At 28.0% G+C, this 23,133-nt stretch overlaps 2 protein-coding genes and 1 long non-coding RNA gene across 5 annotated transcripts in view; 1 reads left to right on the top strand and 2 right to left on the bottom strand.

The window, feature by feature from the left end:
- The window catches only part of LOC105459999 (TOX high mobility group box family member 3-like), a 36,622-nt gene extending 21,955 nt beyond the window's left edge, over nt 1-14,667 (top strand). Inside the window, exons 3-11 of the mRNA XM_011706414.1 lie at nt 2,816-2,941; nt 3,730-3,845; nt 8,068-8,410; nt 8,956-9,074; nt 10,149-10,284; nt 10,458-10,787; nt 11,099-11,191; nt 13,056-13,336; nt 13,736-14,667. Coding sequence (XP_011704716.1) covers nt 2,816-2,941; nt 3,730-3,845; nt 8,068-8,410; nt 8,956-9,074; nt 10,149-10,284; nt 10,458-10,787; nt 11,099-11,191; nt 13,056-13,336; nt 13,736-13,802 — 1,611 coding nt within the window. The 3' untranslated portion in view covers nt 13,803-14,667. The remainder of the gene's footprint in view (nt 1-2,815; nt 2,942-3,729; nt 3,846-8,067; nt 8,411-8,955; nt 9,075-10,148; nt 10,285-10,457; nt 10,788-11,098; nt 11,192-13,055; nt 13,337-13,735) is intronic.
- On the bottom strand, nt 4,388-4,774 carry LOC105459998. The gene is made up of 2 exons (XR_975749.1): nt 4,699-4,774; nt 4,388-4,575 (listed from the first exon to the last, which is right to left on the bottom strand). It is a non-coding gene; the product is annotated as an uncharacterized LOC105459998 (long non-coding RNA).
- A 6,237-nt stretch (nt 14,668-20,904) lies between the features above and the next one.
- On the bottom strand, nt 20,905-22,794 carry LOC105459997 (HIG1 domain family member 1A, mitochondrial-like). Of its 3 annotated transcripts, none has more exons than XM_011706413.1 (3): nt 22,691-22,794; nt 21,494-21,625; nt 20,905-21,414 (listed from the first exon to the last, which is right to left on the bottom strand). In XM_011706413.1, exons 2-3 carry the CDS (start codon nt 21,582-21,584, stop codon nt 21,227-21,229), a joined length of 279 nt encoding a protein of 92 aa, XP_011704715.1. In that variant the 5' UTR covers nt 21,585-21,625; nt 22,691-22,794; the 3' UTR covers nt 20,905-21,226. The 3 variants fall into 3 exon arrangements, with proteins under 3 accessions (XP_011704715.1, XP_011704714.1, XP_011704712.1); XM_011706412.1 differs by having other exon boundaries at nt 22,618-22,791; XM_011706410.1 differs by having other exon boundaries at nt 22,683-22,791.
- Between the last annotated feature and the right edge of the window lie 339 nt (nt 22,795-23,133).

Raw genomic sequence — 23,133 nt, 5'->3', positions numbered from 1 at the left:
ACAATTAAAGTAGATATTAATTTATGATTCTTTTATCAATCTTGTGTTTTTAATTATTTTCATTCATAAATTCAATAGTTTAGAAGGAGGTACTATTAATAAAACTCACAGGTACGATTTAAGCGACCGGTTTGCTGAATCGTGCTTTTGACAGCATTTTACAAAAAAGCTTAGAACAAATTAATTTGCTATTAGTGAAAGATTTAACATGTAATATTAGATGCCTTGAACATTAAGCTATAATTTTCAATGTTTGTTTGCATTCTAAATAGTACCAAATGTGAAATATAATCAACAATATCTTAAGTGGTACGCATTCGGCAACTCTCCCCTATATGTATTAATTGACATACTCTGTATTAATTAACGGAAGTCTGTATTATAGAAATTTTTTATTCATATAGATAACATCAATTTCACATTTTTTAATTATTTTTAGATTTTATTTTTATTGCCTGTTTTTCCAGTTGCTAATTTTACATTGCGCTTGCTCAGTTGTACTTTCTCCATTGCATTCATTAATTATGTATAGCAACTCTCTCAGGTCGATATCAAGACATTCGCTTTTTTCTTAGCTGGTCTCTTTGTCCGTCTATATATCACTTTCTAAAACACATCATGCAATCTTGAATCTTGTGCTTTCAACGAGGATTGCCAATCACACAAATAATCCGTTAATTCTTAAACATTGAAAAATTAATGTTTCAAAAAGATTAAGCAAAAATCAATTTGTCAAAAAGTTTAAAAAGTAACAATTATAAAAAAAACAAGAAAATATTAATTTATTTCATTATTTTATTATACTTATTACTGTAATAGTGAAAAATTAGAAATTGGTTAAGTTTTATATTCTAATTTTAAAAAAGATTTAAGAACATAAAATTTAATCAAACATATTACAATAAAAGCCTATGAGAGCTAACACGGAGTCGATGTGTAATATTTTTTTAAATAAAATTTAATCTAATTTTAATATATAAGAATTATCAGGAGATAAATTTTCACTATTTAAGAATAGATCATCATACAAGTAAAAATATATTTTTTTTAAAGAAATATAAAAAATAAAAATTTGAAGGTTATTTTAATAGAATCGTTTATCAATTCGGACTTTGTATTATAGTATCTTCGTTTACGAAGCATGAGAAGTGAAAATGCAGATATTCTCGTTATGTAACAGGAATCTCAGCTATCAATTAAACTTAATTGATTCCAGACCTTATTGAAATACGATTTAAGACAATTTTAACTAAAGGTCACAGCGTATAGCGTAGCAAAGACGATCCATTTTTACTATTTGCCACATATAACTTGGAAGTTGTATCTTTTGATTTCTAATTTATATCTTTGGATTTCACAAGAATGTTTCTTTTGAAATTCTTATTTCTAATTCTCTTAAAAATTATATATATAAAGAAATTCATTGGACAATTTGTATTAAAATAATATGTAATTTATATACATGAACACAAAATCGAAATAGGATGAATAAAAAATGGTGAGAGAACGGGCGGGTTGGTTGCATAACCAGGAAACCATCTAAATAATATTTCTTCAGGAAGAAGAACCAAGTTGCGAGAGTCGCGCGCAAGTTTTAACGAGATGGCGGAACGAGTTTAGTTCACAGCGAGGAAAAGAAAAACGACGAAGACGACGACGACGGCGGCAGGAAGAACGATATTTCTTCGTCGTTCGTTCGCCTTTCTCTTCACCCTCACGTTTCACCCACAGTCTCGGGCCGATCGTACTATTTTCCTTATCTCTTTTCTTCTTCTAACTCTCCATTTACCTGCAATCCAATGTGATTCACGAATACGGATTTAATATCGTCCAAGAAACGGAGATAAAGGAGAAACAAGTGATGAAAAATGGTTCATTGAATAAAGTAAACGGTGTATTGGATACGTTAAGGACATGCTGTTAAACATTCAATTAATGATCATTCTGTTGAATTGAAGAAATCGGTTTTCGGCATGTTTTCAGTAATTTGTCGCTATAGGTAGAAGACCTGCGTACGCATTAGAGCGTAATCTACTATATATGAGTGGATCGCGAGTGACGATGTCATGCGATGAGCGCGTAAACATAAAATGGATTTCGCAATAAACGATCCGCGGAATTAGGTGTAATAAAATGATTAATGGCACGTATAAATCTAGTTTATGTGCAACAGCACCTGTTCTATTTTGCCAAATCGCACGAATCATGCGAATTATGGCTGTGTTATTCAAATTTCGATTTGACACTGCCGTTAGTTATTTCGGTCACGATTCTTTAATAATAGTAAAATAAACTACACACAGGCAGGTTGAATATACTATAGCAACACTGACGATCGATAGCCGAGCGTGTTTCTTCAAAGGAAAATTCCTGACGCTATTAAATCCAATTTCAAAACTTTTATTCTCCCTACCACCACGTGCGCCACGGCAAATTTATTTTCCTTCCCCTTTGTGAAGGGGAATAAATTGCTAAAAGGATTCCGAACAATATAACGCTATTTATCATCCACCAAGGGACGTTGGAAGGTTGATTCTTTGATTCCACTTCCACATCGACCTCTCCTTTCCTTCGAAACGGTCCTTTCCCCGAAACTTTTTATCTTCATCGTTCTTTTGATCGTTTCACATACAGAGATGTACAACAACTAAAAGTTAAACCTTTTCATTTATTATCAGAATTCGCTAACGAAGAAAAATCACGTAAATTTGTAAACGTAATATTTCACCGAGATGGAAGATATAAATTTTTGCTTTCTACGAAACTTGTGGAACAAAATTAAATCCAATTCACGTACATAATTTATTTGTTACAGACATTTCATACACCGAGTTTCGGTGACGAGGACTTTGACATACCAACCATTCATCCTCATTCGCATCAGCAGCAGCAGCAACATCATCAGCAACATGACTCCATGCAAGCATATGGTCAACCACAGGTATGCTTCGATTCGATAAAATGTTGAATGTTAAAATGAGCATATTCTGTCTAAATATATATGTTACGTTAGTACATCCAAGTTTTAAATTAAATTTTTATATAAAGATATACTATTTTGCTATTAGTATCTTTTCTTCGAAACCTTTTAATTTTAATTTGGTTTCTCGTATATTTCTACATATTTTTTCCATTGTTTAAATCATTGAATTTTTATCTTCGTAAAATATTAAAAATATTATAAATTATGCTTAACAATACGTAATAATATACGCATTTATACATGCGACCATTGGACGTGAAGAAGAAAAAGAAAAGAAAAAAAAAGAACGATGTCAGAATGATATATCAGCCATTTAACAACTTCCGCATTCGGGCATTATTCATGTAACGTTCAAGACATTATTTTTAGACACACGCTCATCGTTTTCTCCCTCTCGTTTCGACCTCGAGATAAAGAGATAAAGAGATGTTGAAATGCGTAGAAATTCTATAATCTTCATCAACGAGAAAAGCCTCGAGGGAAATAATTAATTCGCATAATATCCTTTCATAGCAAGACATTATTTTCAACGATTTTTTTTATAATCGTAGTATTTACTATTTATATTAATATACTATGGAAAAAAGTATGAATACTTTTTTGAATAATCGCGAAGTTACGTGGCTCTACGTATTATTTTTATGATCTGCATATTTAAGAGATTTTTATAAATTATGCAATTTTCTTATATACATATTAATATATTTATTTATATTCTTATATATGTATATCAAATCATTATATAGATGATGCAAGGTAGCGGTATGCAACAATCACCGGATGGTCTGAGCCTGGATGCTGGTGGATATCAGCAACAGCTCTATTTACAGCAAGAGCATTCGATGCAACCGATCAACGTCAGGTGAGTTCAATTCTTTAAATTATCGTTAATATTAACGGTATAAATTAGACCTTGATTTTGTGCATAAAATTTATGCACACTTTTTAGCCGTATATATCTATATACGAGCGAAATATCGTGAATCGATCAATAAGAAAATAGGAAAATAAAAACTTAGGCGAAACTTGCTTTTAATAAAATTCTAGCTCGTGACTTTGTAAATTAAGCGAGTATGAAAGTATCAGAGCGAAAGAAACTCGAGAGAGAGAGGAGAAAATAGACAGAAGGCGGAAGGGAGAGGCAGAGACAGAAGAGGAGGAGAGAGAGAGAGATTTTCAAAATATCATATCGACATTCTTTCCGTATTCTTTGAGCTTGAATAGAGCTCGAACGCGATTCGAACAGATGGCGATGATCGAAAGATTTGTATAGTCTACGTAACAAAGCAAGATTAATGAACATCGAACATTCTTGGGTATCTTATACGATCGTTCACTAATGTCACTAACACATAAAAAGCACTTGACTCGTTTGTTCCAAAACTAAAAATTATACCGCTACAATTGAGTATCATTACTTTATTATTAAGATACTTAAGTCTTTGTTTTCCATGAAAAAGAAGGTCATACCGATTAAGATTGATACGTGGGAATAAACTTGAGTCTAAAATTACGTTTCTTCTCCTAGTGCCGAGACTGTTTTGCAACGTTAATAACAATTTGCGCGTTAACTTGGGAAACTCGACGAAATTCTGCGAATGGAAAATTATTGAATTAGCGATATACTCTCTCTTGTATGTGGTACATACAGCAAACATCGCGCACTGTCGTGCAGTACCGTTTGCATAACTCCAAATTATGGAAATTCGACTTACCTCGTTACTGCGCACTGTCCTGCAGCAATTTGAGTAAAGCCAATTTTGATCGTTGCATATAGTATATGGTACATACTATAGGGAGCAAGATCTCGTTCATTTGTATATTGTTCTCGCGAAAATTATCTCCCACTTAATTTCGTAATGCTTGAGATGAATGAACGATATAAAAAAGTACATTTTTGTCTTACCATGATAACGGATGTAGAGAAGCTCAACAAAGTTGACATTATGATATGCGTTATATGTACATCAATACCAATGAAATTCTATTACGTTGAGAGTTAAGTAAATCGTCTATTACATTCTGTAATAGACTGGAACTTAATCAGCGAGAGATCGGAGAAGTCGATGCACGATTCCTATCTTTGTTTTCCCAACAATATTTTTTACACGAGAATGTTCACATTACTGCTTACTGCCATTAGGATTATGTCTCTTCTCGTATTCCTTTCTTTATTCTAGGCGAAATGAAAGAAAATCGTCCATTATATATATATATGAATGGATGTCCATTCTATATTCGTCCATTATATATATATATGCGTGTATACAGACATGTATGTGCTGCGTGCTATGTAGTATGTACTACGTGCTTACGTGCCTGCGTGCCCGCACATCTATGTGCAAGAAGTAACTGAAGCTATGATTTACCGTGTATTAAAGCCTACCAAGTAACGTTCGTGAGAACCTGCCATTACGTAGTCTTACAAACCGCAATTTAGAACGTCGAAATTTTTTTAGCGGATGAACATCTCTGAGATGGGAGATGACGCTCCGGCCCTTCGCTCAGAGATACCTTCAAGTACCGAGCGCGACTGAGCGTATTTTGCTATTCAAATTATATACTGTAATCAATCTGATTAGAGAGAGGAAAATACATCAAGTAAAAATATTCGCGATCTAAACGCGTGTTATCGATGCAGGTCGGTACGCTGTGAATCGAAGCGGACATATCGCCAATAGTTATCTACGCGTAATTATCTTGTACATAACGTGACGCATAGACCACCAATAACCATGCTCTTATATAGAATGCTGTATGCACGTATGTGTAGCTGACGCAACCTTATAGATAGGTCGACAGATAATATTTGCAGCAAATATCGTAAATATGCAGTATAAATAGTTATTGAGATATATAAAAGTATTGCTCATGCGACGATAATCAATTGTCAAATAACGGTTATACATAATTAGTAAATTTTATAAGCTACACTCATTATACATATAAAAGAATAAATAAATCGATATAAAAGGACATCGAAAATATCTTTCTTAACGAGTTTTTTTCTTTCCGATATCATGAATCTTAATTCAGGAATAGTTATCTAATTTTTCTTTATAAACGATCATTTATGGAGTATTTTTTTTTATTCCAATTAAAAGTCACTGTTATTAAATATTATGTATTAATTATTCTACAATTTATTATTTGAGACCATTATGTATGTTGAGTTATTTAATATTTTTATTAAAAAGTAAGAAGAAATTTAAAAAAATAGACTAATTCCTGATCAGTAAAGAAAACATCTATTACAATTCATTTTCTTCTTGCTAAAGTATAAAAATTATCTCAGGTGACTATTCCCGGGTAAAGGAGAGAATGAAATTGTGATCAAATCAAAACTACTTATATATGTTTTTTTTAATCACTAGATAAACATGTACATTTGAATCTTTTTTTTATTGGTTATATTTTGATTTTGATACTTTTTTTATTTTAATTATGTTTTGAAAAAATTATTTTTTTCTGATTTTATTCCTAATTTTTAACAAAAATTACCTTTTTTTTTAAATAGAACGATCTAATTTAGTCTTTTCTAAAAGATTTATTTCCTAGTGTAATTAAAAAGAATTATAAAAATTAGTTTAGTATTTATCAAGGAAAAGAGAGAGAAGTAAGTACATAAAGATAAAAAGATCTGATTTTATAAGAGAGCGCTTCAAAGGTTTTGATATACTATTTGGCATCACAATGTTTACATCTCTTGGATTTTGGAATAATATACATATTCTTTTTCTTTTTTTATTTCCAAGCTACAAATAGAGAATTTACCATAAATATATTGAAATATATCATACAAAAGATTACACATACAGATTATTTTAAAAAATAAAATAAACATAGAGTATTATTAAGAATAAGAATGTAATCTAAAGTATTATTTTTATTCGCGTTTTTATTGCATTTTTTATGATGTTTGTTCCAAGTTGATTTTTATTTTTATCGTGTGTACAAACTTTATTGTTTTTATTGATATTTTTTTCATTTTTATTAATATTTTATAGTTATAATAGTACCATATATAAAGTTTAGTTTATACTTATGAAATACAGTTTTAGCTGTATTTTATACAATATTTAATATTTTTTTAAATTTAATGAAACACAAAATATAAAATAAATTTGCATTGTTACATAAGAAATATGTCTATTTATTTTTTTAATTTTTGTTGGCAGTTTAGCTGTTGAAGAACTGTTAATAATAAAATTTAATGCATAGTATGAATAAATTAAATTTGAGATAATATTTCAGATAATATTTTGCCAGAATTTTATTATTTAATCAAAAAATGCTTAATTATTTAATAAAGTAATGTGTAGCAAAGAATCAATTTATATACTTACCACAAACTTAATTTCTCCAAAATGCTATTTTTTATTTTTATGCGTATACAAACTGCATACAAACTTTTTTATACATATATATGTTATATATAGAAACTGGAAGAAAAACTATAAAATCGATGTTCCATGTTATTCGGTCATGGTACACTGTAGCCAAAAAATAGTGAAAATATTAGAAATACTTGAGTTGAAGTCAGACTTGAAGGATACAAGAGAGTAGAATGAGCCGCGTAATTCACCGACGTTGATGTAGGTGACGCAGCGCTGCCTATATCTCAAAAATTACTTATTTTAATTTGCATTAAAATAGTGAAAGTATTGTGCACCTGGTATTCACTTTCTTTCCATTAATTTCACCGTCATTTCTCAATACATATACTCTGTGCCAAACGAGATTTCCATTGCCGTTGCGTAGATTCACGAACTTAAGGCATGCAAACTTTTAACGCTTTACATAAAGTAACGTTTGCAAACAAGTTTCTTTTTTTTTTCTTAGTATCCGAAAATCACAATATATCCAATGTGATCACTTGCAATTTACAGTCATTTCAATCTCATTGAAATCTCAGAGACTAAATAAAAGCAACGACGAATAGATAAATTAACAATATTTGTATTAGCAGATATTATAAATTACAGTTTTAATTATTTACAAACAGATTCTATTTCTTAATATTGCGATTATCTGCATATTTCGAAAAAAATTATAAACGAAACTTCTTTTTTGTTTACTTATAGTTCGGCGTATGGCACTTCTCAAGGTTCATACACGACAATGAGTTCTCCGCGCCAGCAGCAACAACACAGCGGCCAACAATTGTTAATGTTGCAACAGCAACAACAGCAGCAACAGGTTCAGATGCAACATATGCAGTATATGCATTCTCAGCAGCAGCAGCAGCAGCAGCAGCAGCAGCAACAATTACAACAGCAACAACAACAACAACAACAACAACAAATGCAATACAGAAGTCCTACTGGAGGCAGTCCAACTACTATGCAAGCCAACAATATCCCGGAGACGAATAATAATACTACGACTAGCGAAGATAGCGATGATAGCACTCCACATTCTGGAATGGTGAGTCAAATCACGGATGGTATACGCAATGTTTTGCTCAAGTAATTTGTCTCTCAAATAGATCTTTTAAGATAGAAAATCTAGAAGCTAATAATAATATGTTATATGTTTGGAAGCATATGAAGCAAATATATATAGTACACAAATTAGAATTAAGCATAAGAACAGATAAAAATGTTAGATCAATTTGTTTTGTATCGTACATACATACTTATATTTTATATTATATATATATATATATATATATCGATATACATCGATATATACATATATCTCAGTCATTATTTACATTTTATTAAAGGCTAATAATATCTACGTGTTACATAATGCATAATACATAATAATATATAAATATTGTATATATATGTAAAATAGCTTTTTTAGCGATTTAGTTTAGCATTTTTGTATAATCAGTGTTTTTCGCATTAATATCATTTTTTCGAAAAGGATTGCAAATCAATAAACAATTAATAATTTTTCTACATATTTGATAGTTTATTAAAAGAGATTCTAGACTCTCTCCTAAGTATCTTTTCCTACCTCAGATTGCAATGGTTAAGCGTGAGCCACCGTCGCCAGAACCAGCTGACGTTGGAGCGAAGAATCAAAGAAAAACGAAACCACAGAAAAAAAAGAAGAAGCGAGATCCTAACGAGCCACAGAAGTAAGTAACACACTATTTTAATTTTTATAAAATAGTAAAGCAATTTAAAATATAATCTCTATTATAAGCTGGATCCCTCACCATCAATCAAGTTCAAACTTATTAAAAAATTTAGTTATGCGCTATTGCTCTAATCACAATTTTATTGTTTAAACCGTTTAGCAAGAAATCATGTTTAAAATGGAAGAGGAGAAAGGCAACTAGTCAAAACAAATTTGATTTGCGAGGGTTTACATAACGCCCGTTGTAAAATCTTTTTCGGAGAGATTGATGTTCAGAAATTTGTAAGAATACTGTTTTAACATTTTTTTCACTTGTTTACAATATAATATTGTTAAAAGAAATTTTTTTAAATAAGCAATAAAATTTTAGTTGCGTGCTCGCGCGCGCGTTAATATTCATATTTACATATATACGATCGATAAATAAAAGGACACAGAACATAGAACTAACGCTATATTATGTCAACGTTCTATGTTTACACTTGTAATAGTTTCACATTAATGGTAATAATAAATTACCAGTCAGTTATTAAAAATTACTTCTGCAAACTACTTATTATTATTGTTGTCATATAAATATCATGTAAAAGAATATGTAAATGTAGTATATGTTGAAATAAGCAGATATCGGTGACTCATTATAGCAAAATAGTATAAAATGGAGAGAGAAAAAGAGAGAAGGGAAAAGAAGAAAGAAAAGCACTAAAGAAAAGAAGAACACTATTTAATTACAAAAACACTGCTATTTAATTACAAAAAAGAAACATCGATTAAAATAGTAAAGCTACAAAGGTGCATTAAAAGGAATATAAGTAATTGAATGCGGTACTACAGAGACAATAAATTAAAATCTGTCAAGACACTGTCGAATTTAAATATGATTACTACGATATAGAGCGGTTGTTGTAATTTTTTTTTTTTAATATTCGAGATATTTCCTTGAATTATTACAATTGTAATACTAATGAAAACACTGATAATGTATTCTATTAAAAATTGTAATCCTTTAAATTTCTTTAAGCGTAATCATTTATGTAAAGTTTGTGTTCTAATGCTGGTGATTAATTTTTAGACCAGTGTCAGCATACGCCCTTTTCTTCAGAGATACTCAAGCAGTAATTAAAGGAAAACATCCAAATGCCAGTTTTGGTGAAGTATCTAAAATTGTTGCATCAATGTGGGATGCATTAGATCTTGAACATAAAAATGTAAGTATTTAGAAATCTTAATGATCTTACATGTTTCTTAAGCTATTATACTTGATGATTATATCGAATCGTCTTTTTGCAATTATGAAAATATTATACTTTAACATAATTATAAATTCTATTAATTTTAATACTATTATTGTTGTTGAGTTAAAGTATAAATTTTTATATAGTATTACAAAAAGAAAACCGAAGCAGCTAAGAAGGAATATTTGAAAGCTCTTGCGGCATACAGAGCATCTCTTGTGAGCAAAGGAGCGGGTGAAAATGAACAAAAACAGCAAACACAGCAGCCACAACAACAAATGCAATACAGTGGATATACAGGATATGCCAACAATACTCCGCCAGGAAATGTTACATATCAAGTCTATAGTCCTCAGCATCAACCTTCGTCGCCTCAACAGCAACATCAGCAGCAACAGCAGCAGCAGCAGCAACAAATGGCTGTTAATAAAAAGTCATCTCATCATTTAGCCATGCAAGGAAATTCTCAACAACAAGTATGATTTGGCAAATATAGTAATTAATACTAATTAATGTATTATTTGTCATAAATAAAATTGAACAATTGTTCTGTTTATCATACAATAATATTACAATAAGTAAAACATTGTTTGTGTGCCAAAAATTCTCTAAATTTTTGTTTGGTTTTTTTTTCTTTGTTTCTCTACCTATGTATAAGAATTAATTCGAACGAATACGAAGACGTTTTGTTTTTATGATTCTCACAATTGTTATATTAATAATTTAAATCATAGAAAAAAATATAAACAATTTTAACGAAGAAAATGAATATTGTTATTTTTTATAGAATTTAATGGGCAATGTAATGGCACCACCGCACATGACACAACAGCAACAGCAGCATATGCAACAGCAAATTTCACAACAGCAATACATGCAGGTACTGTCTTCATACTTTTTATTATTTAATATAAATACGATGTACTTAAGTTGGAAATATTTTCAGTGCTGTAACTAGGGCGTGCCATCGGTGCCATCGCACTGGGCGCAATTGTCAGTGGGGGCGCAATCGCGATAATAAATAATTTTTTTTTAATGAAAAGTATAATTATTTTTTTAGCAACATAAATCGCCTTCATGTAGTGCATTCTGAATAACATATTTATTATGGCAAAATAATCTACATCTATTTATAATATTTGGGTGAATGGAAATCTGGGGGGGGGGGGAGAGGGAAGGCGCAATATTTTGAGTTCACACCGGGCGCAAAAATAGCTAGTTACGGCACTGAATATTTTCTTATTATTTTACTTGCACTTTTTTATTTTTTAACTATAACTTCATCTTTAATTATTTTCTATTTTGTATGTTTTTTTCCTTTATACAATAGACGATAAATAACTTATTCTTAAATAACTTATTCTTAAGTGAACTTAATCATATTCTTCATACATTTGAATAATTCTAACATACACAGATATACTATCTGTGTAATCTTTTTTACGTTGCTAATGATATTACATTTTTCTAAAATTTATACGCTACAAAAAAGTACAAAAATTGATGTAAATTAATATATTTGAAAGCTGTTGGCTTCTTTGATTAACTAAAATTAATTAAAAACGTGAAGCAAAAAATATGAATAAGAAAATTTTACAAAATTACAAAGATATACCAAATATATAAAAAACATTCTTATTTATGTATGTACATACATACAAACATACAGCAAAAACTTGATTTAATAAGTTTATTAAATAAATATTTATATCCAAATTTTAGAAAAAATAGAAAATAAATTTATACTTAAAGTTTAATTTTTTAATTCTAGAATTATATTCTAATTTTATTTTATCTACATGAATTCAGAAAAATGTGACTTTTATAAAAATATTCTGAATCTATTTTATTTTAATATTAATAATATACATTTTTTAATTTATGTTATTTCATATTTAGTACATTTATGCAATAAAAATAATAAATTTTCAAGCATTTGTAAAAAGAGAAGGGAAAAAAGGAAAAGAAATGCAACGAAATTATTTTTCTTTAACTATTATGCCTCTTTAAGTTTTATTGAAATGTTTTCTGTTATTTGTTGTCGCCATAGACGTACTACTTACTATATGTCTATGGTTAAACATAAAAACGTATTAGTCATAAATGTCATAATGATGTAATATTCGTGGTATTACTAAAAGTTACATTTAAGCATGTTTCTAGTATATATATTTAATAAAGCTGTTTGCAATATACCAGTAAATTGGCAACAAAGTCGATGAAAATTTGCTAGAAAATTGGCATCAGTTATATCTACATTAAGTTTGTGTTTTATTGGTAGAAACTTACTGACATAAGAGATTAGTGGCAAAACTAAGCAGAATATCAGATTTTATTTTATTTCTGCTATGTCAAACTGTGTAATAAATATATCAAAGTCTACTTGATTTTTGTTATTAATTTATTATATATTATTAATAAACTTTTTTACATTTCTGGCAGCAACAGTATTATATACCAAATTCTGTATCAAATTTGTAGCCTTTATGCTACCAAAATTTATAACAAATATTAGAGAGAGACTTATTTTTGATATATTTGTCTGAGTAATAGATTTCAGTAGACAAACTCTTTGTTTTTATGTTAGAGCAACTTTAATTTCAAATAATACTAAATGTAATAATTTAATTTTTATAATGTGATCTGTGAATCAAATGATGTTAAAGTCAAATGATGTTTTACACTGTACTAATGTATTGTTTTTACAGTACATTATTTTATAATATTATTTATTTTATTTATAGGTGCCTCAACAACAAGTGCAGCAGGTACAAGTACAGCAACAACAGCAGCAACAAATACTACATACAAGTCCATCTAGAGCAGAATTTATAAAATCTGAGGATTTATCGATAAAGTCTGAAACTTTATCTAGTTCTTCGTCGCCAGTAAATCCTTCACAAGTCGCTATGACAGGACAAGGACCATCACCTTGTATACATCAGGGATGTCCTAATCCTGCTATATCTAATAATGAATGGGAAGATGAATACTGCAGCAACGAATGTGTGGTCAGCCATTGCAGGTTAGCAAGAATATTATATTCAAATTCTCTATCTTAGATTAATATGTATATTTTATATAAACTACTATATAAAATAAATAAAATCAAAGTTTATTAAATTTTATTATATATCTTTCTTTTGTATTTAATACTCTAAATAGTTGTACACTCATAATGAAGAGAAATTACAAAAGAAGCATATAAGAATAATCTGTGAATTAAAAATATATCACAATATACATTATTTAATTAACTGAAAAATTATAGAAGAAGCATACAAGAATAAACTGTGAAATAAAAATGTATCACAATATTGTATAATATTGTGATATATTTTTAATTCATAGATTATTCTTGTATAATTTTTTTATAATCTTTTTCTTCATTCTATATTTATATCTGCTTTATTGTATATTTCAGAGATGTATTTAACACCTGGGTGTCTTCAAATCAAAATCCTCAACAAAACTATTCTACAGTTAAATAAGTGTTCTACAAGAAATGAACAACAATTATTCAACATGGCCTCACAGCTTAATGGCCCGTTGTTAATCTGTAAAGTAAGATATTTAAATGCATGTATATATACACACATAAACTGGTGACTGACAACTTTTTAAGGTGTCAAAACTATTCATGCAGCAACAGAGATACAATATTAGAAAAGTTGATGGATAATTTGAAATGTGAATGATAATTGTATACAGATACGTTCTGTATGTGTGTGCATGTCGGAGAGAACAAGAAGACAAGAGAAAAAAGATAAAACGATAATAGTAAAATAAAGATAAAATTGTTTCTTTTAGAAAAAGTTCTTAGAATATATATTGAAAAGCCTTATCCAAAAACTTATTACTCTGGCCAAAGGTCTTTGTTTGTAAGGAGTGTATTATAACTTGAGTAATTTAAATAAGTGCATTTATTTACACTTATGAGAAGTTAAATAACAACCAAGTTTTTTATATTCTCAGATACTCCTTACTAACAGGCAAAGCGTGCCAATTGTACAGACGTATTTTTTTTCTAATATTATGTAGATAGTATTGCAATTTTTTAAAATTCACTGAATAAGAACTAATTTTTTTAATTAAATCAATCTCAACTGTTTCTCTAAATTTTACACATGTCATTTTGATATAGTCAACAAATAACACAGTACAAGCAGATGAAAGCGGTGTAAAATGTATAAATAAGTGCACTACGTTCAATGTGTGTTTCGTTCATGCTGTGAGAGTAATGACCAGATGAAAAGAGGACTTATACAGCAAATATTACATGCAATAGCTACTAATTGTCATGTTTTATTTTAATATATAAGATTTAAGAATAAAAATTATATTTGTTAATATATTTCTTGATTGCATATATTTTTAATTGTTCGTAATTATAAATATCTTATCTGAACTAATTATGGACATATATTTTGTACTTATTGCAAAAATAAAAAATTGAATTATGTATAATTATTAGGACACATATGTTCGTGCGATTTCCTGTGTCAGAACATTTGGTGCGAGTGTGTCGGATGCTCGTTGAAATGAAGTAGCTTCTCGAGAAGATCCGACGTCAAGATTGTCAATTCAGATAGATTGGATGCGATAGGCGAGTCGGATGGGTATCGGGTCTTCTCGAGTTATTATTTCATTTCAGCGAATACGCAGCGATACTTTCCACGCAATACGAACGTTCAGATTTTAATGATTATATAATATATATTATATAATATAAATATAATATTTTTGGTCAGTTTTATAATATGATTGTAATTCTTTACGTGTAATTTTCGAAGTAAAAAATTAAGGTCATTCTCACCTTTTAGATGTTGCATCACAAGTATCATTTTTTTTCTATGAGTAAAAAAATTTCATTTATTTTATGTAATATTTTGATCTTTTATGTTCTCCCAAGAAAGTTTATTATTCCATCTATGTTCGTAGAACATAGAATACAATCGACTGATAAACATACACAAAGCATTCATAATCGTATAATACTGTTTTCACATGAAATAAATATACTATAATACTATAGTCCATCACAGTTGTAGAAGTTAAATACTACGCATTTAGATTAGGCCCATACAAGTAAAACGGGATTTAATTACACAATTTATTTTTGTATTGATATTATAACAATCAATGGATAATACAGTACAGTTTTCATATATGAAATTTCGTACAATACACAAAAGAATGTGACATCAGAATGATCTTGACAGTGAATGCAAATCTGATATTTTTTTAAACACATATTAATATTACATCATATAAAATTTTTTCTGTTTGTTTTATTAAATATGTCTTCTCTATATTGTTTTCCAAGAAGGTGTTGCCTATATATCAATATGGCTGATATTTTAAATATTGTTGCAATGATTTAATATCTACAAATATTTCAGTTACATTGATAGGTTATGAAGAAATTATTTCAAAATTTTCAGATAAATGAAAAAGAATATATCGATTATATTCAAAATTCTTGAATTTAATAAACACGGAAAATTTGTGAAATCGCGATAAAATAAGTTATAATATCCTGCAATAGCAGAATATTATGCGAAATATATTTATTTTATCGTTCTTGAACTGCAAAAATTAAATAATTACATATTTATGTCCTCTAATGGAAATGCACTTGTAACGTAGCCTTCAAATAAATCAATATGATATAAAGCATTTTTATGTATAAAAGCAAAGAAATACATCCATATTAAATTCATCAGTAATTTTGCAATTTCGAATGCAGATTGCCTGTGTTAGGTAATGTATCACTCTGAATAGTTTGTTCCAACTGATTTCGTTTTTTTTTCCTTTCCTTTTTATATGAATTATCAAATGTTTTAAATATCTTTACTTATTGTTTAATATTCTTGTAAATATATAACTATATTCTATAGATTTATAAGTTGTAATGTAAACATAATATAGAGACTGTATTATATAAATAATACAATTGTGGTATATTATAAAGATACACATATACATGTGCATGCGTGCGCGCGCGCGCATGCGACACACACACACAGAGAGAGAGAGAGAGAGAGAGAAAATAAAAAGATAATTATACTTAATCATTTGAATAAAATAGGATATTAATTATCCAAACAGAGCCCGTTTAGGTAATGGGACTGTACAAATATGTCTATGAAGTAATAAAAAACAAGTAAACGTTGAGAAATAATACGGAAAGAAATCTTCAATTATTCAATTGTAAAGCACAGAAATTTGTATAAAAATATAAGCATGGAATGTTTCAATCACTGAAACTCGACACAATTTCACAGAATTTATAAATACTGTTTGTTCTATTATTCGAGAAATTAATGCTTATTTTTCTATATAAATTTCTGTGCAATGGGCTCACAATCTTTGAAACAAAAAACAAAAGCGCAATTTTTGCAACATCGATCATAATCATATAAATCTGTATCAGAGAAAATTTAGAAAATATCAAGCATATGTACTGTAGCGCTAGCCCTATACATCAAATACTAATATATTGCGGTAATTTCTAATAAATTTATGTTAAATTTTTCTTGTTTTATGTACAAAGATATGATTAAACGATTTCAGTCCCGAAATTATAGTTACAGAAATATTTATCATCCTGTCATCCTTATATCGGAGAAGTTGGAATTTAGAATTGAGAAATCACTGTTAATAATAATAAAATTTGAAAAGAGTTATGTATATACCATTAAGATATAAAAATGTGCATAAAATGCATTTAAGATGATTTTGATGCAATACATTTGATAAATGAAAATTATTTTGATGCAATACATTCGATAAATGAAAATTATTTTATTTTTAAGGACGTATATATTTCATTAAAAAATTGAAAAACCATATAAGTTTTACATTATTTAATTATCCTTAATCTATGGTTACCTATCTCCGTTTCTATTTTTTAAATTAATATTCTATTCCGTATAGCGTATATAATAAAAGATAGCATGTTAAATTTTTCTAACTTTTTATGCATTATAAATTAGTAAAGAGTTAAAAAATTCATTCTAAAATTTTATATTTTTGTACAAGAAAATAGAATACTACTCGTAATCTAAAAAATCTTAATCTAAAAAAATAGAAACACTCAAAATTGTTCGATATTTTTAGTATTATTGTTTATGAAAGTCGTGTCTTTTTTATTTCTCACACTTGTTTGTTTTTTTCGCTCAAACGTAATTCTCACCATATTGGCGTTTATAGGCATTTATACAATCATAAAATGGTGTTAAATTCATATACTTTTTAGAGTGTATAATATAATAATGTTATATTTCAAGCAATGCGGTAGCGTCGCTGTATCAAGTACATACCTATATCCATTTCAAGATTAATGAGAAGAAAAAATAATTTTTGACAAAATTGAATTCATGCCCTTTTTTATAATAATTCCCCGATTTATCTATACGAAGTACACAGTTAATTTTAATTAGAAATTAAATTATGTATAAATTTAAATAGATTGTGTAATATTATAAATGGTTAAATACACTGCCTTCGAAAAGTTTCTGGACAGTAGCAAAATTTTTATGTTTTGGAATTTTGAATCGTTGAACTTACAGCACTGTGCTAAACCACAGAGTAGATGATTTTATCATTTTAAGAGATACTTTAAGATACTGTGTATTAATTTTAAGTTTAATGCATCTCTATTACTGTAAAGCAAGAATGCATTAAACTTAAAATCAATACAGAATATCTTAAAGTATCTCTTAAAATGATAAAATCATTTACTCTTTGATTTAGTACGGTGTTGCATTAATAATAAGTTCAACAACTTAAAACTCCAAACATAAAAATTTTGCTAGTGTCCGGAAATTTTTCGGCGGCAGTGTATATTTGTAAAACTAAGTGAAAAATTTTTTAATTATATAGCAATTGTATTATAATTATACATATATTAAAGCTTAAGCTAGGATATTTGATCTGTACAATATCAGTTAAAAGCTATCATCAAAATTTAAAATATAGGTTTCTTACGTTTGTATCGTCTAAAAGATGAAATAAATAATTTTACATTAATAAGAAGTTAAACTTTCGTGAAATAACATGATTTTTCATGTCACCAAGAACAGAAATATTTATAATTAATATTTTTTCTAATCAACAATAAAAAATTTTGGTAGTGATTACACCTTGAAATCAACTGTAAGAAACGAAATAATGAATAATTTATAAGATGATTATCGGTTACTACATGCAACGAATAATTTAAATATACATTTAATATTAAAAAATAAACAATATATATTATAAATTAATAATTTTAAAACAAAATATAAGCCTGAAATATATTATTTAATATTGGAGTAAAATATGGCAATATTGCATTATTTTCTACGTTGGTGTTACTGCTTATCAAGCTTCGAGTGTAGTTCTTCTAAAATGTCGAAAAATATATATCGTTGGAAAGGAAAATAGGTTTCGGAAATTGTATACAAAAATGAATGAAACAAAGCGGAAACTGCGTCGCCAAAAATGAAAAATTATTAACAATAAGCTCTCCTATTCAAATTAATCTAAATAATAAGTTTAATGACTTTTTGGAAGGACGTCGTATTATTGAATTTGCTGTTTTGGCAAAGCAAATGTAATGCATATCTTGCAAAGAAGCACTTTCGCTTGAATCTATTAATTAAAAATGCGAGATGAAAAAGATTGGGAACGATATTGTTGATCAGATGTCATAAATGTTTATTGAATGTTGTCAAATCGCATAGATGAAAATGGCTTATGCAGCGCAATATGCATATTTTACTGCAATTTTACGTAAATAACTTTTAAACAAGTAAGTGAACTTTTGCACAAATATTCATTAGAGTCATATTAGTATATATACATAGAAAATTTGATTTAATTCTTATAATGCTATTTGCTTATCAAATTTGAAAATAAGTATTACAAAACGCGATTTTATATAAGAGAATCAAGAGTAAGTACAAAATTAAATAACTTAAATCAATAAGAAAATCATGCTCAAATTTTACCTAGTTCCTCAGATGTATTAACAGAACAATCTGTAAAATTTTTATATTTTTCGTAATGTTTTCAGATGTGACCTTAAATACTAATGTGTGTCAAAAATATTATTTGTGTAAGTCCATTATATATCCATAATCGATTTGTAGAGAACATCTATCATGGATACAACATGGATGTTTATCGGAAAAATTCTAACTTCTACGAAAAGTTCTACCGTGCTGATAAATATCATACTATGAAAGTTGTATGTGTATGTACAAATACCGGTGGTACTATAACTTACAAGCTTTATAGAGATTTACTTAATCAAAAAATATTATATCAAAGTAATTTTGGAAAGCTCTTGACACCAGCTATTAGATTCTGGAATAAAAAATAGGGTGTTTCATTTAATAAAATTAATGTGACCTTTACTTGACCTTGGTGACGCTGCTCAAAGTCAAACCGATAAGACCAGTAATAGATTTTTTTTTAAGCTCTACAACTTTTGTTTGAAGCATTTTTCTGTAAGACTTATATTTTCCGAGATATTCTGGGGTCCCGCCTTTTTGGAACATCCTGTATGTATATAAAGGTGCATCTTTTTTAGGAATAAATCTTAATTTCCCTTCTTTCTTTTCTTGTTTGAACATATCACAGATTGTTTACTTGTGCGTTTATAAGCAATCAGTCTGCAAGCAATCTACCTTCTACTTTGCAAAGTAGACTTTTAATTGTTACACCTGTAGAAGATTTGTGTTGATGAACGTCAATTTATTCGCTCAAAAATTAATTGAGCTATCAGTCTTTTAATAAAATAAAAAGTTATTATAACATTGTGAAAAGAGGTGACATTTTTACACGACTAGAAAAATTACAATGTAAAATTAATTAGTTTTTTTTCTCTAAGAGTATTTTGTGGAAATTTTATTGGTCTATGAGATAATACTAATATATTAATTACTCTTTTAGAGAAAAAAATGTGTAACTAATTTTACATTGTAATTTTTCTAGTCATATAAAAATGTCACCTTTATGTATATTCATATTGTTGAGAGATACGTATGCGTTCGATACATATTCGGTATATTCGTTCTTGTGAGACATACTGTTTGAATTGAATATGTCGACGTTGAGTTTTTGTTCTTGTTGATTAACGACCGATTCGATCCGATTCAATTCCTTGTCCCTGACGTGTCTATTTAAAAGCTGAGTTAATGTTCAAATCGAGTTTCACAAATAAAGTTCAATTCTACGAATTAAGTCTCAATTGCCTACGTGACTTAACACATATATTTAGTGATTTGGCATTTTTACATTTATTTATTCAATATTCAACAAATATAAAATTATTCACACACATACTCTTTCTCTTTTAAATTTTATTTTAATAAAATTAGAAATTAATAAAATTAATTGAAAGAAATGTATATCAAATTCAAATTATTGAATAAAACAATAAATTAAAATCCTAATAAAGAAATCTAAGAAGTACAAATATATATGTATATCATAAAAAAGATATTACATATTATAAAAAATATTTAATTTATTAAGACCTGAATAATATAATACTGATTATTTGCCAACTAAGGGTTACATTTTACTTAAGAAACTTCATTTCTCTCAAATAAGATATGTAATCTCTCTAATAATAATTACAATTATATATAATTTTTGCATGAATATACTATATTTATTGTAATATCACAATACAATTTTTGCTTTCATTAATAAATAATATATTTTATTATTAGTTAATAATGTTAGGGATATTTAGCTCATAAGAATAAAATTAATAATGTTATTGAAAATAGAGTTTGTCAGTAAAGTTGTAATAAACTAAATTATATTTTTTTCATATTTTACTTCTACATATTTTTTATATTTCTGATTACTATTCTAATAGTAAACGAATTAACTATTAATCTAACATTAAGTATTATGGTTCTTTTTCATCATGTAAAATATGCTTCTTTATCATGTGATATCCCATTCCAACAGTCAAGCAAGCTATTGTTAATCCTTGTGCGGCAACTCGGAATTGTATTAAATATAATTGTGTAGACATTTTTCTCTTCCTAAAAGCATAGGCACCATATCCACAAGTGCCCACTAAACATATCAAACCTAGTTACAAAGTAATATATATATTAAATATTTATGAAAAATGTTTATATCTTTGTATGCTTTACAAAAATTCACATACTTGCAACGAGAAATGGTGATCTTCGTCCCTTCTCTAGCAATCTCTCTGACAAAGTTTGATCTATTATTGTATCATCATCAGTAGTAGCCATTTTTGAAAAGAAAAATAATGGTAACTAGTATTCACCAAAACCTGAAATTTGATTAATTTTAGATAAATTTGATTATAAAAATTGCATAGATTAAAGATTTGGAGATAATAAGATATTTTCGAAAAATATAACTTATAGATAGTTTTGTTTATAGATTTATTACTTTTGTTTAAATTTAAATATTAAATTAATAAAGGTAAATATGTCCACACAGATATACACATATCTTGTAACTAATTCATACAAAGGCTGTGTTCTGATATTTACTGTTAGTGCTGAAAATCTATAGTGCACATAACGTATATTATAGATTTTCAGTACTTGCAATGAATATCAAAATGTAGCCAAAGTAGAATATGTTTTTGTATGTACATATTACATCATAAGTGTTTCATAATTTCACTGCTTATACATTTTTATATTTTTCTTTATTTTATCATTTAAATTTAAATATATTTCTATAAGTTCTAAGTATAAAAGTGTATAAAAATTATTGTTAAAAATGAAATAATTTAATATTTCTACAGTTTTCAGTAACATAGTTAAGATGTGACTATTGATTTTAATTACGCGTACTTAACTGATTGAAGGTTATCGCAATGATTCATGGTCTGTCAATCAATTTCATATTTTTCTCGATATTATAATTAAAAATTACCATAGATATTATATTTATAATAATTAGCTTATCAGTGATAAAACAAACTAAAAAATAAAATATCTAATAAAATAATTTATCGTCTTAACGCATCACAATATTACTTTAAAATTTAACCTAAATCTATATAATACTTTTTTAATAGAAAGCTTCAATATAAACATAAATTATTTTAGTTTTTATATCGCTACTAAATATTTGCGTTACTATATCAACATTTTTTTTATTTCTTAACTAATAAATTACATATTTTTCTACACTAATTTATCATTTAATTACAAGTTTTTGATCATTTTATTCGTGTATAAAAATATGAATCATCAATATTTATGGAAATTAGAAATAAAGTCAGGTATTTCAACAATCTGTGCTCACTTTCGTATATGTAATAAATTGTACATGCAATAATGAAAAAATATCGAATAAGAATAAACGACCACCTTCGTACCACTTCGCACGAATGTCAGGAGATAGAAGACCCGAGAGAGAGATTGAGCGACAGCCGACACGGACAGATTTCACAGATCTTATCGTCGTGTGTGTGCATATGTAAGTACGTCATTGACCATGTGACCAGCACAATTTAACTAAGGCCGATTTCATAGGGTGCATTTCATTTAAGATGGTTCTTTAGTCTCGGAAACATAACAGGTGTAAGCTTTAAGCTTTAAGACGTTTAAGAAATTAACCAATCATAATCGATTATTCTCTTCATATTCGACTGCGATTGGTCCATTTCTTACGGCTTAAGACTTACTACACCTATTGTGTTTCGAGACTTAGGGCGAATTCACACCTTGACAGAAAAGCGGAAAACAGAAAAGCAGAAGCCAATCAGAACTCGCGTTGGTAGTTAATAGATTTTGCTTTCTGCTTTTCTTGCTACCAGTG

The sequence above is a fragment of the Wasmannia auropunctata genome, unplaced genomic scaffold, assembly GCF_000956235.1.
Source record: "Wasmannia auropunctata unplaced genomic scaffold, wasmannia.A_1.0 LD333476.1, whole genome shotgun sequence".
NCBI lineage: Eukaryota > Metazoa > Arthropoda > Insecta > Hymenoptera > Formicidae > Wasmannia > Wasmannia auropunctata.
The sequence above is the reverse complement of the archived record's forward strand: the minus strand, read 5'-3'. Positions and strand labels throughout refer to the sequence as shown.